The 15000-nt window shown below is 47.9% G+C and overlaps 1 protein-coding gene across 11 annotated transcripts in view; it reads right to left on the bottom strand.

Annotated features, from left to right (window-relative positions):
* LOC125954419 (high affinity cAMP-specific and IBMX-insensitive 3',5'-cyclic phosphodiesterase 8) overlaps positions 1 to 15000 on the bottom strand; it is a 121859-nt gene that overhangs the window by 44234 nt on the left and 62625 nt on the right. For 4 of the 11 annotated variants that reach the window (XM_049684750.1, XM_049684751.1, XM_049684752.1 and 1 more), the window contains exon 2: positions 13959 to 14525. The exons of the other annotated variants lie outside the window; for them this stretch is intronic. In XM_049684750.1, the coding sequence (XP_049540707.1) occupies positions 13959 to 13992 (34 nt within the window). In that variant the 5' untranslated portion in view covers positions 13993 to 14525. The remainder of the gene's footprint in view (positions 1 to 13958; positions 14526 to 15000) is intronic. 11 annotated transcript variants of the gene reach the window in all.

Genomic DNA, 15000 nt, shown 5'->3' with positions numbered 1-15000 from the left:
GCGTCGCTTGGATTCATCTCGTTAGCAGCACAGCGCAGGTCATCGTCCACAAATGATTAATTGACAGGGCCAAGGAAAAGGCCACGATGATGCGCCATTAGAGAGAAACAAAAAATTAAACATCCCCCCCCATCGAACGTTTTGATCAATTGGAATAAAAGTGCGCTGGAGAGGCTAATTAAGCGAAGATCACGCGACCTGTGCGCGCGTTCGGCTCAGTCCGGGTGTACGGTTGGTCAAAAATCTAGCGGAAGAAGAAAGGCACTATTACGTGCGCACACATTTTGGGTGGCTCTGGGAAAATTCGGGCTCTAAAATGGTTCAACGTGCGGTGTGAAAACTTCCCAAGATAGAAAGCAGGCGCGAAAGCTAGACGCAAAATTTATTAAAATCTAAACGTGAATGTTTAGATGGACCCCCTGTGGAGTTGCGCACAGTAACTTGAGCTGTTGGGAAGTTGTATATTATCTCTATAAATATTGTTTATAATTATTTGTCTACCGGGAGCGGTAACATTGTGGTGGAAAATGGACGAAAAGCTGCAGCGTTTGCTGAAGGAAAATGCGGGAAATTTGTGGAATCATAGGAAACCAACAGACTGGCAGTGTTAGTGTGACTGAGTGTGTGTGTGTATGTGTGCGTGTTTGTGTGAAAGAGAGTTTATTTAAAAGACAGAAAATGTAATTTAAACGTTGCGTTAGCGAGTCGTTAGCTTTTAGCCCAACCTGTACAGCATTACATCTAATCGAATCGGAATCATACGTAGAGAGACACAGAGAGACAGAAGAGTGGCAATCAGGTAAGGTTCAGGTTGAACCACGGCGCCCTCATGCATACTAATCAGCGACTCACGCATGCTAGATCTGATGGAAAACTAGCGATACCGACAGCTGCAGTGTGAGAGAGGGAGATCGGAGGTTGTTGATCGAAGCAACCACCGGAATGCGTCAACGAACTCGCCGTTGACAGGCACGGCGCACCGCAGGAACCGGTGGAAAATTGTAAACAAAGTGATCGTGAGAAAATGTTTGACAGGGCTGCTGGCGAGTGTCGTGTGGTCGACTGAGTGAGAAAGCCGCTGTAGGAGGAAAAGGGAAGGGGGAGGGAGGGGGTGGGTGTGGAAAACGCATCTTTGCGTAGTGCGAAACAAAGAATGAAATGAAAATAAAGAAACGAAACAAAAGTATTAAATTCAATTGAATGTGAATGCTGGCGTGGTTGTCGCTATTTCTGCATTTTTTTCTTCTTCTCTCTCCACCGAGTGCGTTATCATTGTGTAAGGAAGGGGGGAGGAGGTGGATCCCGCAGACACCAGAAGCTCGATGAAGGTGAAAGGTGAGTGAAGAGGTGGACAAGTTCGGTGTCGAAGGGCGAGGAGAAGGTATCATCATCGTGTAAGAAAAAGGGTAACGAAATCGAAAGCGAAAGCAAAAGAAGCATGAATTCTCACGCATCATTTTGCGCACCCGCCACCCACTGCCGTGGGCTCCTGGGGGGGAGGAGGTGGATTTTAACAGGAATTACGACTTTTCTCCCATTGTTGTTTCGCCGGTTTTCTCCTGATGTCTCCATCACCGGCCACTGGCGTTGGTGGCGTTGTGGACGCGGTGATGGGGGTTTCTCGGTTTTTGTTTTCCATTTTCCAGCCGTTGCTTTTCCACAAATCTCGCTCTTTCTCTGTCTTTCTCTCTCTCTTCGCATGAACTTTGAACCCGTATAATGTTCGTCTTGAGGACGACTTTGGTGATGGTGTGTGAGAAGCATAAGAAGGTGAATCTTTCCAGCTAAACGGTCGAGTTAAAGCATTTAAAGCTTTCGTCTCTTTGATCGCGAGCAATGCTTAATGCTGCAATAGAAACATAAGTAATTGAGCGAAAGTGACAGGTTATTTTTTTAAATTTTCTTTCACCGTTGCCAATTAGGAAGGTAGAACAGACCAAATACATTACAAATGCCAATGAAGCTTCAATTTTGATTACATCAATTGGTTTGAAATCACAAAATTACCGAGAAGATATTATTTTCTGTATCACTTATCACTTATCGGATAAATAACCGAACAGAAATTAGTTTAGAATCGCTTCAAAACCGGGCACTTCTTGTAAATATGTATATGCAGCATAATAATTCCCCTGTCCCCCAAAGTCCGTCATGAAACATCCCATCACCAGGCCTCGAGAGCCTGATCGGCATGATTAGAACGAAAGAAATGATGACAGCATCAACCCGACTGGCAAGGGTAATGTAACTGACCGATGGATTCGCCAACAACAACGCTCAACCGCCATCAGCTGCAGCAGCGAAAACTCTCCGGGTTTGCGGTGAAGCCGCGTTGGATATGCTTCTTCCGCTTATCGTCTCCGTCTGCATTGCGGTTTGTGGAAGGCTTTGCATTGCCCTGGTATTCGGTCGGTTGGAGCATCTACGTACGTTACGGCGTCAGTGCTTTTGTTTGCAAATGTAATAGCTGGTTATGTATTTTAAAATCAACGCAGCTCAGCTAAACTTTTACTAAAATCGTTTGCTTTCGATGGAAAAAGGTCCAGAAATGCGGTCGCATGTTGATAACTACGGGCCCCAATCAAACTAATCGCCGATAAATAAGGCTCAAAAGCGGTTTGTTTAACGTGAGCGAAAACGAGGAAAAAATGGACGATAATTGCATGATCCACAGTTTAGCTTAACGTGATTCCGCGCTTGATCGTGTACCACAGGTGAGTGGATTTAAACACTTGGCCAATCGGGTAATCACTACCTGGGTCGAGTTTTAATCGATCCACCGACTTACAATCGGAAATCGGAGCCCAGGTTTGCTTGGGAACGCAGCATCGCGAGCGAAAGAGATGCGGAATTGTTTTAATGATTTTAATTGCAATCTCGAGCGCCGTTGAATTGAACCTCGGGACCTCGGAGTGTTGCTATCCGGACCAGACAAAGGTGCCACCGGAAAACCCCATAATTCTGTTCGCTAATTCGCGCCGACAAACAGTGCGACAGCAACGGTCCGGCAGCTGTCCAGCTGGTGGGCGGTAGATAAGATTTTCGTCCCGGGGCAAAGTTTTCCCGAGCTCGACGGTTGAGGGTTGAGGCTGAACTTGAATGGGTTTGCGAGTGGAATGAAAATCGATTGACTTACACCAAGCTGGCTGTCGGGGAGCGATAATTTTCCCTCGCTCGATTATACCCCGGAAGTGACCGACTGTTCCCGGCGGCGGTCCGCTTGCTGTCCGTTTTTGTGAATTCATTGGGCTGGAAAAAGCTTTTCAGATCCCTTCACCTTTTTGAAAGTGACCCAAGCTTTTGTTTTATGCTCTTTTGAAGGTGCGTTTGGGTAAGGCGAGCAGGAATGTTTTCCCTAAAGTAATTGAAACGAGTCAATAGATAATGAATGATTTTGAGAACAGATTAGTGATCATCCCGTAGTGGTGAAAGGATTCCCAAGAATCAATACAACAGACATGATTTGATTAAAAATACGTTCCCAAAGGTCGTGACCTTGAAATGTATAATGAAAAGTACTTAATTAAAACTTTTGAAAAGGATTAATTATCCCCTCTTCTATGCAAAAAAAAATCGGAAAAGGATCGATTAATTAATCGAGGAGTTTATTCAGGTAGGAAACAATTTCAAAAGACTAATAAACAATTGCTTGTCAAAAGAACACGAATGAGGCGAAGTTAAATAGATCAAACTCTTAATTGAATTAACTTGCAAGCTGATAACCAACTTTCAAGAGGTGAAGGAGCAAACTACGAAACAAAGATGTAAATGGAAGCGATTAACACTTTGGCAGTTGTGCGAAAGTAGCTCTATCGTCATAAATCCATAGGCACTCGAGGATTCTCCCGCGGCCATGAGTCAGCACCGATGAGTTAAGCTGTTAACACCAACGCGATTCGTTCCACCTTCCGGCTCGCAATCGCAGTAAAACACTTGGAAACGAAATGAAATCGTCACCGACCGAATTGACACATTTGTCTAACTCAATTATTCGACATCCACCTGCTGCTGCTGCTGTTGCTCCGGTTGCGGCTGCTGATGATGAGACGAGCTAAAGATGACTATCCGCTAGGCTGTCGTCAGCGTGTCACGTGCGCCCTGCGGCCTTCGACTGAACGGAGCGAACACCGCGGTACACGAGTAGCTAGCCACACTCACGGATCTCACGCTGAAAGCTAATTACAATCACTAATGACCGCTAAATTCTGCAATTAGCAACTTTATCCATCTCACATTAGCCACTTCTTCCTATTCCATCAGCTACCGGACCACCTCGAGACCTCAGAGTCTCGATAGTTTGGAAAAGTGGAGAGAAAGACAGAACAGGAGCGCATAAACGATTCAAGACTCAAGGACAAACACCACCGGGCATGAGTCAGAGATTTTCCTCCAGCCCCAGCGAGAACGCGAAACGAGAAGAATTCATCATCTTCGCTTCAAGTGCTTCGCCGCCTCCGCCCCAACATGTTTGTTGCTGCTGTCCATCTTCTCAGACAGACCCATTATCCATTTTTCCGCCTGGTTTCCGCCGTTCTCGGAGTGGCCCTTGTAACCATTTGGTCTTCGCCTTCTCCGTCAACGACGAAGGCCCATTCGATTTTATTACTCCCGTGAAGTGCACGGGAAACGGGAGCAGCTTAAACTTTTTAATGGAAATTGGATGTACACAGATCGCCGACCGGCCGGCCGGCCGGTCGCGTTGTTGGAAATGCACTCTAAAAGGTAGTTCCGAGAAGCCGAGAATGCATTACGGTGCGGTGCAGCGTTCCGGTTACTCGGGTTTTGACCACTTTTTCCACTGGTCTATTTGAGCTTTGGTGTGCGACCACCGATCGATCGATCGATCGAACGAGGAATTTGGAAATTAGTTCTTCAATTATGGCATTACTTCCATGCCACGTAAGCCACAACCACGCTGGTAGCAAGATAAGCGGTCCATAAAAACGAGGCCAATCCAACATTTGGATATCTCTCTTCTCTGGTGAAAAAAAAAAACCTGAATACCTCGGCACCATGTAATGGTAGTGTCTACTTCACTACGAGCGAAACAACTCGATAAACCATCTGCTCTTCGCTCTCTATTACATGTTCGTATGACCTGCACTGCTTACCATAGGCGGACGGACGGACGGACGAACGGATGTTGGTATCATAATATCGTCCTATCGATCCGTCTGAACCCACCGGTACCGGTTCAGCACCGGATGTAACCCCGAGTAATTCCTCCTCCTCTTCCTCTGATGCGACCCTCCCCCGGAAAGTGGTTCACCGACAGGATGAGGATTTATTTTTATCTTCCTCGAACAAGAATTATCGGACGCCTCGTTCCGACCGTTCGGCCCTTGGTTATCGACGAAAGTGTATGGATTGACTGGCCGGTCCTGAAGAGCTCTGTAAACGGAAGCGCCTGGTACGCTTTTTTTCTTCGGACATGCTCTTCAGTGCAATGTCTAGGGCAGAGTGTTTGGAATTTAATTTGAGGTCGAAAATGTATGACAACGTCCATGGAGATCGGATTGGTTTCCATCCGCCTTGTTTTAGTTGGCCCGGTTGCAAGGACCACATTTCATCCGTGAGGATGAAAAGCAAAATAACTTGAGAACAGATTTCGCACAAAGTGGTTTGCATTAATGGAATTCCAATCAAAACTCTCTCGGCAACAACAGCTGTCCGGTTTAAAAATTCATCCCTCGGATGTACGGTTCGCGAGTTCGCAAAGGGCTCCGGCGCACAAATTCATTTATCGCGCAAACTTTTAAGAGCTTAACTCTGTCAATAATCGACTCGAAGACTTCCCGCTGAGCAGTGAAGATGAGTAGTAGCATCAAAAGCATTGTTACCTCGGCCTGTTTGGGCCACAGTTTACATGCCCTGTTTTTGTTCTTTTTGGGCCAGCTCCATGTTCGAAATTCTTCCACAAAAACCTCCTTCAACGGCGAGAGCAGCAGCAGCAAAGTTTATGGCGCACTCGTTATCCTTTGGTGGAAGGTACCACATCTCCTGTCTTTACTGCGATACAACATAAACTTCTGAGCAAAGTAAAAGGACGAGATGGTGTTTCCAGCCGGGCCCTAAACACCGATAAGCGTTCGTGATTGAAGAGATACGGAGGTGTGTGAGCGAATGCGTGAATAAATCATCATTTCCAGCGGTTGCCCGTCATTCGCCTGTTTACTCCTGTGATTGACGGGATGAGCTCCGGAGGAAGAATTGGGGAAAGTTTTGGTTTTGTTTTTCGTAGAACCAAGAGCAACTTCGGCGTGGCAGAAGATGAAGCTTATGGCAAGGCATAAGGTTTGCTTATGTGCTGGGAGCGGTGATCAAATCCTTATGTTATTGAACAGCTCGTTGTTTATGCTCACTTTAATTCGACTGGCCACAAACTTTCTCTCAAAAAGGATTAGTGCATAGTTTTTTTTTGATAAACTTTTTCAACCCCTTTTCTCGGTAGGTTTTTGAAATGCCCCTGAAATTATGTTAGTAGGTACCTGTCAGTATATTCAGGGGTAATTGAGGTAAAGTTGCGGGCAGAAAGGCGTATTGTTGATTTGCTTCGACAAATTGGTGACAGAGGGCGCTATGTTATTTTGTTTTTTTTTCAGGATTCTGATTTTTTTTATTGAAAAAAACTCTTTCTTTTAATGCTCTACAATCGTTGCATAGTTACTAGAGCTCTGCGTATCGCTTATGCACCATACACACACTTGTTGCCACAGAAAAGAGCTATAACCACAGTCCCATTAAAATGGTTATGAGTTATGCAGTCGATAAACGCATTTGCAAAGTTCTAAGTAGAAGGCATGCGAAGCTAAAAGTAACTTGTGTTGCAATTTCACCTTTCTCCAATAATTAACGTTGATAAACTTGTGTTTCAAATGTGTAAAACAATATTTTCCAGAAGTTTCACCAAAAGTTATGCTACTGAACCTGCCATGGTGTCAGCAGAAAACAGCGTAAAACGAGCAACATTACTGGCGAAAGAAAATTCCAACAGCACCAGATATCGTGGCCACAAACAACCGACCAATGGCAGCGTACACACATACACACACACAAGCAGGATCATGCGATGTGCAACCGGGTAACATAAAACGGATGCCGGTTGTACCGTGCCACGTGAGGTTACGAGTATGTTATCGCGACCTGCACTGCACTGGACGGTGAGCGATGAATTTGCTGCTTTCATGCTTCCAACTTTTGTTCCATTTTCTTTTGCAGCATGTAGCATACTTTTCAACAGCCTCGGTAGCAGCAGTCCCCAGCCCAGCCATAATCTTTGAGTGCTACTGGCGGAAAAAGGAATTCCCCTCCACTCCCGGGGGCTTCACCATGCACCGACCTTCGTGCTGGAATGCATGAAGACAACAGTGAGTGCAGCAGTTGCAGCGTGGCCCAGGGTGAATAGTAACACTGGTACCATCGCGGTGAGCCACCCGGTGCACCGGAGAGAACGGAAGTATAATCCAGAGCGAAACAATAATGGTCCGGTACATGCCCATTCCGCACTCCATAAATGGGTTGCCATGGGAGGGCAGCATTTCCGGTGCTTGCTTTGATCCCTTACATCCGGTTGGAGTACATTTCTCTAAAACTAAATTTCTCTTCCGGTGCCATGGTAACCGAAACAAGGCGAACCGGCGGTCAAATTGGCTCAAATATTTGGAACCCACAGTAGCGGTGCAGTCTTCGGATCGCTGGCGCTGGATGAATTCCAAAACACCGGGGAATGTCTTGCCCGGTTATGGTCCTTGGAGGTGACCACCTTTGAAGGTAGGAATTTTCTTTGATAAATTGTCTAACTGTGCAGGAATGAATGTGTGTTTGTGGTTGAAACGATGGACTTTGGAGTGAACTTAACAAATTAAATCACCTTTACTAGACCGTGCGGTTGGGGAATGTCCATATTCCTGCGACATTATCGTTTGAGTTTCTAGCCGTAGGACCGAAATTAATCAGCAGATGGATATGGTTTTCACGGAACAATAAACTTCGTCCGAGATGTCGAAATTCTCGGTTTCTGTTTTACAAATTCCTGGTACCCTATTGTGCAGCACCACCCGAGACACAACCACACGATGCCTCCGGATTTCGGTCGTTAGAAAGAGTTGAAGAGCTTCTGGATTTTTCGAGCGCTCCGATAATCACATGCTTGGCATCCTCGAGTGGTTGAGGGTGCAATTTGCGAAAGATTCCGAACCCGAAGCCACCGATGCGCAATCTGAAGGACGCCACAAGTCCGGTACAGCCCTCCGGCTAAGTAGCCGCACTAAAGAGAATGATACTTGTTTAGCTGATTAGCAGCCGGCGATGGAGGGATTAGGACACCGTCCATTGGCCGTTGTTGAACACTTCTAGACAGCTTGGGGACTGAATGCGCTGCGGAACCACACATGTTGCGCGGCTCACATCAAAGCCAAAGAGCCGTGCGTTGCTGTGGGAATGGTTTTATGATCCGGCCATCATCGGATCGTATGCGTTTATGCCGGGTAATAATGTTATCGGGCAAGCACGTGCTCGAGTGTTGCAAAACAGGTTGTTTCGAAGACTTTGTATAGCTGCATTTTATGTTTCTACTTCAATTACTCGCTTTTATAGCTATAGGTGTTGTGGTTGCAGTTGATGAGCAAGTGTTCACTTTGAAACGCCTTAATTGGGTAACGTTTCGCGAGATTAAACATTCCAAACAGGCCAACAAACATTCCATCGTGATGTCTTAACATTTAAAAGATAACGGTCCCACTTTTCCTAATGAAATGAATTGCTTTAAAATGCTCTAAAATGTCTACCGCGCCAGAATGCAGCGCACCAAGAAGACCATATCCGACGAGATTAAACGACTAGCAGATCCCATAAAGATCGTGTGCTATCTTTAGACCGAGGGCTCTTCCGTTAATTGAATCATAATAGCTCGTGCAACGTCAATCAGCCGAAAAACGCGAAAAGCGCGCCTTTAGCGAACGCACTCGGTCCGTCCGTTCAGCCATAACGGAATGCTCATCCACCGTGTGCCGGGCACCGTGGAGAATACGGCGTCCTGGCGCCGTCTACCAACCGCAGCTGGCAACGCTGGAAGCCCTCGTTCTAAGCCAGCGTTGACGAGCGGCTGACAAGCTAGCTTGACAATGGAAGGCAAACAGAAGCACGAAAAGATGGCAAAAGCAGCATTGTGCAGCAAGCGGAACCAGGCGGACCCGGCCAGGCTGAAAGGCTGTCGCCCATCAGGAACGTGACCGGCGAAATGGGCCATGGCTAATAAGGATGTCACGGGAGGCTGCTGCTGTTGCTGCAAAGCAAAACACTAGATTGCTGTTCCTTCCAAGAGCTGGAGAGACTCCAGAAACTCCACTTGCAGCAGCAGCAGCAGGAGCAGTGACGACGGCGACTGGCGACTGGCGCCTGTTGCCCGCGAGAACGCCGCTAGAGCCGCTTCTCGCGTAGGGTAAATACGGTAGTGGTGCATGATGTCGCGGATACGCGGACCCACCTACAGCACCAACGTGCCGCGATCGCGCAGGCGTTTCGCGCGTGCTAACAAGCAATTAAAGGCAAACCATAAGTTCGACTTCGACTTCGGTCGTAGCGTGTGCCGTACCGAGCGCTCGTACACCGCAGATTACTATCTACGTCAGAGCACGACCACGGGTGTTTACATCGCCAGCGAGACGTACACGCCCGGGCGTGTAAGAAGCGATAGGAGGAGCAGCAACCCGGGATACTTCCTTCCTTTCCTGTAGCGTGTTCGCTTTGTCTCTCGGATTCATGGCCGTCGATAAGAATCGGGTGGGGTCCCAGTCTTCCGGCGAGCTTTTCGCGAACAGCTGGGCGCTGTGAAGGCGAATACAGAGGGTGGCCGGATTGCAACCTTCACCTTTTTAATTGTGTAAACTGAACCGGGAAATCCGGCAAAGAACTCGAACCTGGCTTCGAGCGGCCACGCTATGGGCGGTGTGGAATGGAGTCCCGTACTTCGGATCTGGCAGCACTTTTAGAACACTTTAGATCCGGGCAACCTTTCAGAAAGGTATTTGCAAAAAAAAAAAAAAAAACAACGGAGGCCGAGAATTCATTTGAACTTCTTTGCGATGGCCGCACAGCAGCCCACGGGGCATTTTACTTGCTGGGCCGTTTTAGAATTATTAAAAGACTTTTCCTGCTTTCCCTGGCGTTTAGCCAGCATCCTCCCTCCAGGCGGCTCTCTATCTCGTATATCAAAGAACTTGTTGTTGAGTGTCTTTAGGAATTTTATTCCGAGCAGGTTTCAAAGTCTGTTTCATTTCATGCCTGTTGAGTGCTGATGCCGATCTGACCGTTCATTCATTATTCATCAGGGAAGCTCTTGTTGCGTCGCTGCGTCGTTCTAATCGGGGACAAAAGGATGCGAAATGAAGATTCCTTTTTGAGGAATACCTGGAAGGTAAATATGGTTTCAACTAAATCGTCCTTTTAGAAAGGTTCTGTCTTTATGTTGGAATGAATGGAAGTTGGCGGATGAAAAAGGTGGATAGATTGGAAATGAATCCATTGATCCACTTGAATGGACCGGTGAATGGATATGATTCTAGAAAAAGACATTCAATTGTAAAGGTAAGGTTTCAAGCTTCTATCGTTTATATGGAGTGTAGGCATTAATTTAAATTTTCCCAGCAACATCCAAAAATGTTTTGTTAAACACAGTATCATCTAGAATCTTGCATGAAAGAATGAATTAATTCTCTTCAAATTGGCAAGCTGAGCCCTTTATTCAAACAATCTGGAATCCACTAGGCCACTTAGCAAAAGGGAGGCAATTAGGATTGATGAAACGCACGAATCCCACCGCAAAAGCGCTTTGTTAGCCACTTCTGCATCTCTCCTTCTCTCTGTCTCTCATCGACTACTGTTAGAATGGAATGCAACAATTAGAGCAACAGGATGCTGGTTACGGCCAGTATGCCAGCTGTGCGCTTTCCATTCCGTCCGTCCGACTCATCGACGACGGTGTTCTGATTGGGTTGTGAAACTAATCAACCTAATCGGTTCGCATCTGTACCGATGCCAAGATAAACCTACCCCCGGGGCCGGGGCGATCCGATCTGAGCATTTGTGAGCGGCTTCGATACGGTTGCGTTCTGTTTGGGTAGCGAGTATTCGCGTTCGCGACCAGCACCAACTGAGCAGCTGAGAACATGAAGATACTATCGCACCGGGCGGCTGATAAGATGCGCAACTGCTCTGACGTGGTAGCCAGGTGAAACACCACAGGTACAGAGAAAATCAATACCCAACCCAACACAGCATCTGCTAGGTTTCCACCGGAATATCTTATAACCTGCGAGATCCAAGTCTGGAAACCATTCCTTTCCACGGTTCCGGGCATCGGCGGAGTAAAAGAGTAGACGTGTGAGGATGAACTGTCCTACTTAGCGCCTATTACCAACTGAAGCATTCCAGCTCCGAGTGCCATGCTGCCACTGATTGTGATATTACATAACTTCAGCGTACTACTACCATCACACCAGCAGCTCCAGCAGCAGCAGCAACAACAACAGGTGGCTGTAGCGTCACGAAGAAATAAATGGCGGCAAGATGAAGCTGGTGGCTGATGAAGCTTCTTCTCTACACACGCAGCCAGTGAGTCTTATCGCACAATCATGGTACTAGCAGTACCTCGGCTTGGCTCGGTTCGACACCATGCACCGTGGCCTGCCTGTCGCCTTTAAATAGAAGAATGGCCAGAATGTTTGCATTTCGCGCTAGTGGTAGTAGTGGTGCTGGTGGTGCTGGTGTAGCCGAGTAGGCAATCGGCATCGGTGGAAGCAAATTGTTTCATGTTTCACGCTCAACGATTATAGAACCAACCTGCGATTGTTTACTATTCGCAGGTCGCGGGATGGGAGATGCAGGAGTTATGTAGATCGGTCTCCGACCGTTGGTTCTCCAAGATCGGAGTCTATACATTAGGCGAATAGCTAAATCCGGAGTCCGGAGTTTGAAATATGTAGGAGAAGTAGATGCTAGGTAATATGTTGCGTTTTGAAATCTTTCATTTTAGAGTCCACTAAGCGAGGCGCAAGCGAATTAGCGTCGTCGTCGTTGGTGGGCAAACATTATCCAAACACTAGACACGGCCATATCGCATAGCGCTACATCATCTCACGAGAGAGTTGAACGTCATGAGAGCACAGCACGGTGGTCTTTCGATACATTGTTGATGATGGCGCTACATGGTGGATTCTCGCCAGGAATGCTGCTGGCCGTGCGCCAGGGTCAGGGACAGGTTTGCAGGAGGGAGGAGGGGCCGATGAAATCGTCATTCATCGTCCGTACGATGTCCCCTCCGAGACAGTGCCCCGCTGATAGACATCGGTCAATGTCAACCGGACTGCTCGCGACCGGCACGATATCATCAGCTCATTAGTATGGTTGACAATAGCCGTCGTCAATTGACGTCTTGGAGTCACCGTCCTCGTCGTAGCAGCCAGGTGGCGTCTACGTAGGCTTAGACGACCGTTGTCAGGGGCAGCGAGTGGAAACGACTCAGCGTCACCACCACCGTCAGCGTGCGGCGAAGTTAGGATAGAAGGTAATCTTTTCATAATTAATACGATATCCGTAGCTGTCGATGGGCGGCCGATACGTAATTCACACTAAACACTAGAACCATCTTCTGATTCCCTCAATTTCAGCTCCTGTGGTATCGTGTTGCTGTAACGTCGAATAGGTGAGGGGGAAGATTGTAAAAGCAGGAAGTCAGCTACACTATCTCACGAGATCTAGGGCCTCGTGATGACCATGTAACTGCGCCATAGGTAAGATAGTGATACTGTTACGTCGCCACCCCCTCTCCCTCTATTCGACTAATGCTCCCGATTCATTCAAGATGGTATATCATGGTTTTGACAGTTGCGACCACCGCCTCCATCGGTCCAAGGGTGTCCGCCCCGCCCCGTGGACAAGGTTTCGCTGTCGGTTTCGGTGTTTTTGGACAAGCAATTTACACCAATACAGTGGCGTCTCCACTCCCTCCTGTGACCACCTATCTTATCGCTCGGGGACCACACGGTAAGAAGCACGAATGCGCGCCTCAATTTACAGGTTCCTTTGTGGTGACTTGTGAAGCGCGTCTCGTCGCTGAGCCCGCCACGAAAAACAGGTTCGAACAAGGTTTTTACACTCGATCGGTGTCGAGTCTCGGTTCTTTGGGCAGAATGTGGACGAAGTATACAGAGCCGCCCGCCAGATGATTGATCTTCGAGACCAGTATGTGGGTCACATTGCAAATCCGGGGTGCCACCGGGGCCAAGCACACAATGCATCGCAATTGCGATCGCACCACAATAGATTGTGTTCACCCTTTCCTATCGCAACCAGCGGACCCCCGGAAGTCTATAGCCTGGAGGCGATGTTCATGATAAACTGGGCGGAATTCGGAACAATTGCTCATCGATCGTAGGGATTGCCCGGGTGAGCGGAAGCGCGATATATAGAATTACTTCCACCGGCGGATGTTGAGCAGTCCGAGGAAATCCGCTACTACCAGGTCCAGCTTCCAACTACCACCAACGATGCTCTTCGATAATGGAGCTTCGCAAACAAACAAAACTATATGCTTATATCCGCCCTGATGGGTGGCTGACTGGGAGGACTTAATTTACTGCAGTTGGTTCTCTCCTCCCGCCGCAGTCTTCCTTCCGGTGTGCACTCGAGGGCTCCAGGTACACTGGAGATGGAAATAGATTTCCCATCGAGTCATCCATCGAACCCTCATTGCACGCTGGAGGCTGTTCAATTGTGCTATTGCTTCCGAATGAATACCGATGCGATGATGCTAGAAACCGACCGATGGGGACTAGCGAGCAAGACACTTCAAGTTCCAGATATCCAGTCGCTCAAGGTTCAGTACCAAACAAGCAACAAGTCCAGGGACTTGCTGCAGACGTACACTCCGATTCCCAGGAACCTCTGCTCTCACTACTTACGTGTATAATCCATCATTGCACTATGGTGTGCCATAACTTGCACCCCCAGGATACCGAAGGCTCTGGTAAGTACAGAAGATGACGAAGCCACTCGTCAGCTGCAGCTGAACGTCTTCTCGTTCTCTTCCTCTCTCTCTCTCAGAATCCCGGCGTACTTGCAAGCAATATCGTTTACTTTGTCTGAGGGCTCATTCAAACGTCAATTGAATACTGCATATCGAGCGAGCATCGGTATCGGAATTCAGCGCCCGGTGGTGGCTCGAAGGACACGGCACGATACACGACACACACACACACACACACTTAAACACAAACACTCCCGGGCCACTGGTGCCAGGCGCGGAAATGGAATTTTCTGACGACAACGATGACGACGATGACAACGACGCAGCAACGCTAACACATCACTTTCCACGCGCTGCACACGGCACATGAAATTGCAATTTTGATCGATTTTGCGGGGCGCACCCTTGACGCAGGATCAAGCGCTTCGCCAGGGGGTTGAGGTTTTGTTTTTTACCACTCGTCGCTGTCGCCGCGGACACCGCTGCCACGCTGCTACGAGCTCTGTGAACGACGGAAATAGGAATTCTGATACTTCCGTCTGTTAAGCTTGCAGCTCGGTCTGGCCTGAACCTGGTCTGGCGCGGTGTTGCGACAGTTGGGATACCTTCGTATAGGAGTGTACCTGGGACTGGGAAACTTTATCCAACGGGTTTATGCTTATCGTCTTTACAGATTCGTTTTGGAGAAAAATGGAAACAAATAAGAGTTTATCTATGCACACGAGCTAAACCCGTGGACGCGGGGTGGAGCATTAAGCGATAAGCGATTGTCTTAATCGAAGTTGCGTAATGGCACCCCCCTCTCTCTCTCTCTTCGTATGCGCGGCGTCCCAATGATGCTACGGCCTGGCTAGAAGGCCTGCTCGTCGTGACGCAGTCACCGAAAACCATCGCCAAATGGCGTTGAAGCGAGCGAACTTCGCGTGGTGTAGAATTCACGATCAACAGCCACGAGCGCACACACCGATACCACAGCA

This window comes from Anopheles darlingi, chromosome 3, assembly GCF_943734745.1.
Source record: "Anopheles darlingi chromosome 3, idAnoDarlMG_H_01, whole genome shotgun sequence".
Taxonomy (NCBI): Eukaryota; Metazoa; Arthropoda; class Insecta; order Diptera; family Culicidae; genus Anopheles; species Anopheles darlingi.
This window is presented reverse-complemented; position numbering and strand designations above follow the sequence as displayed.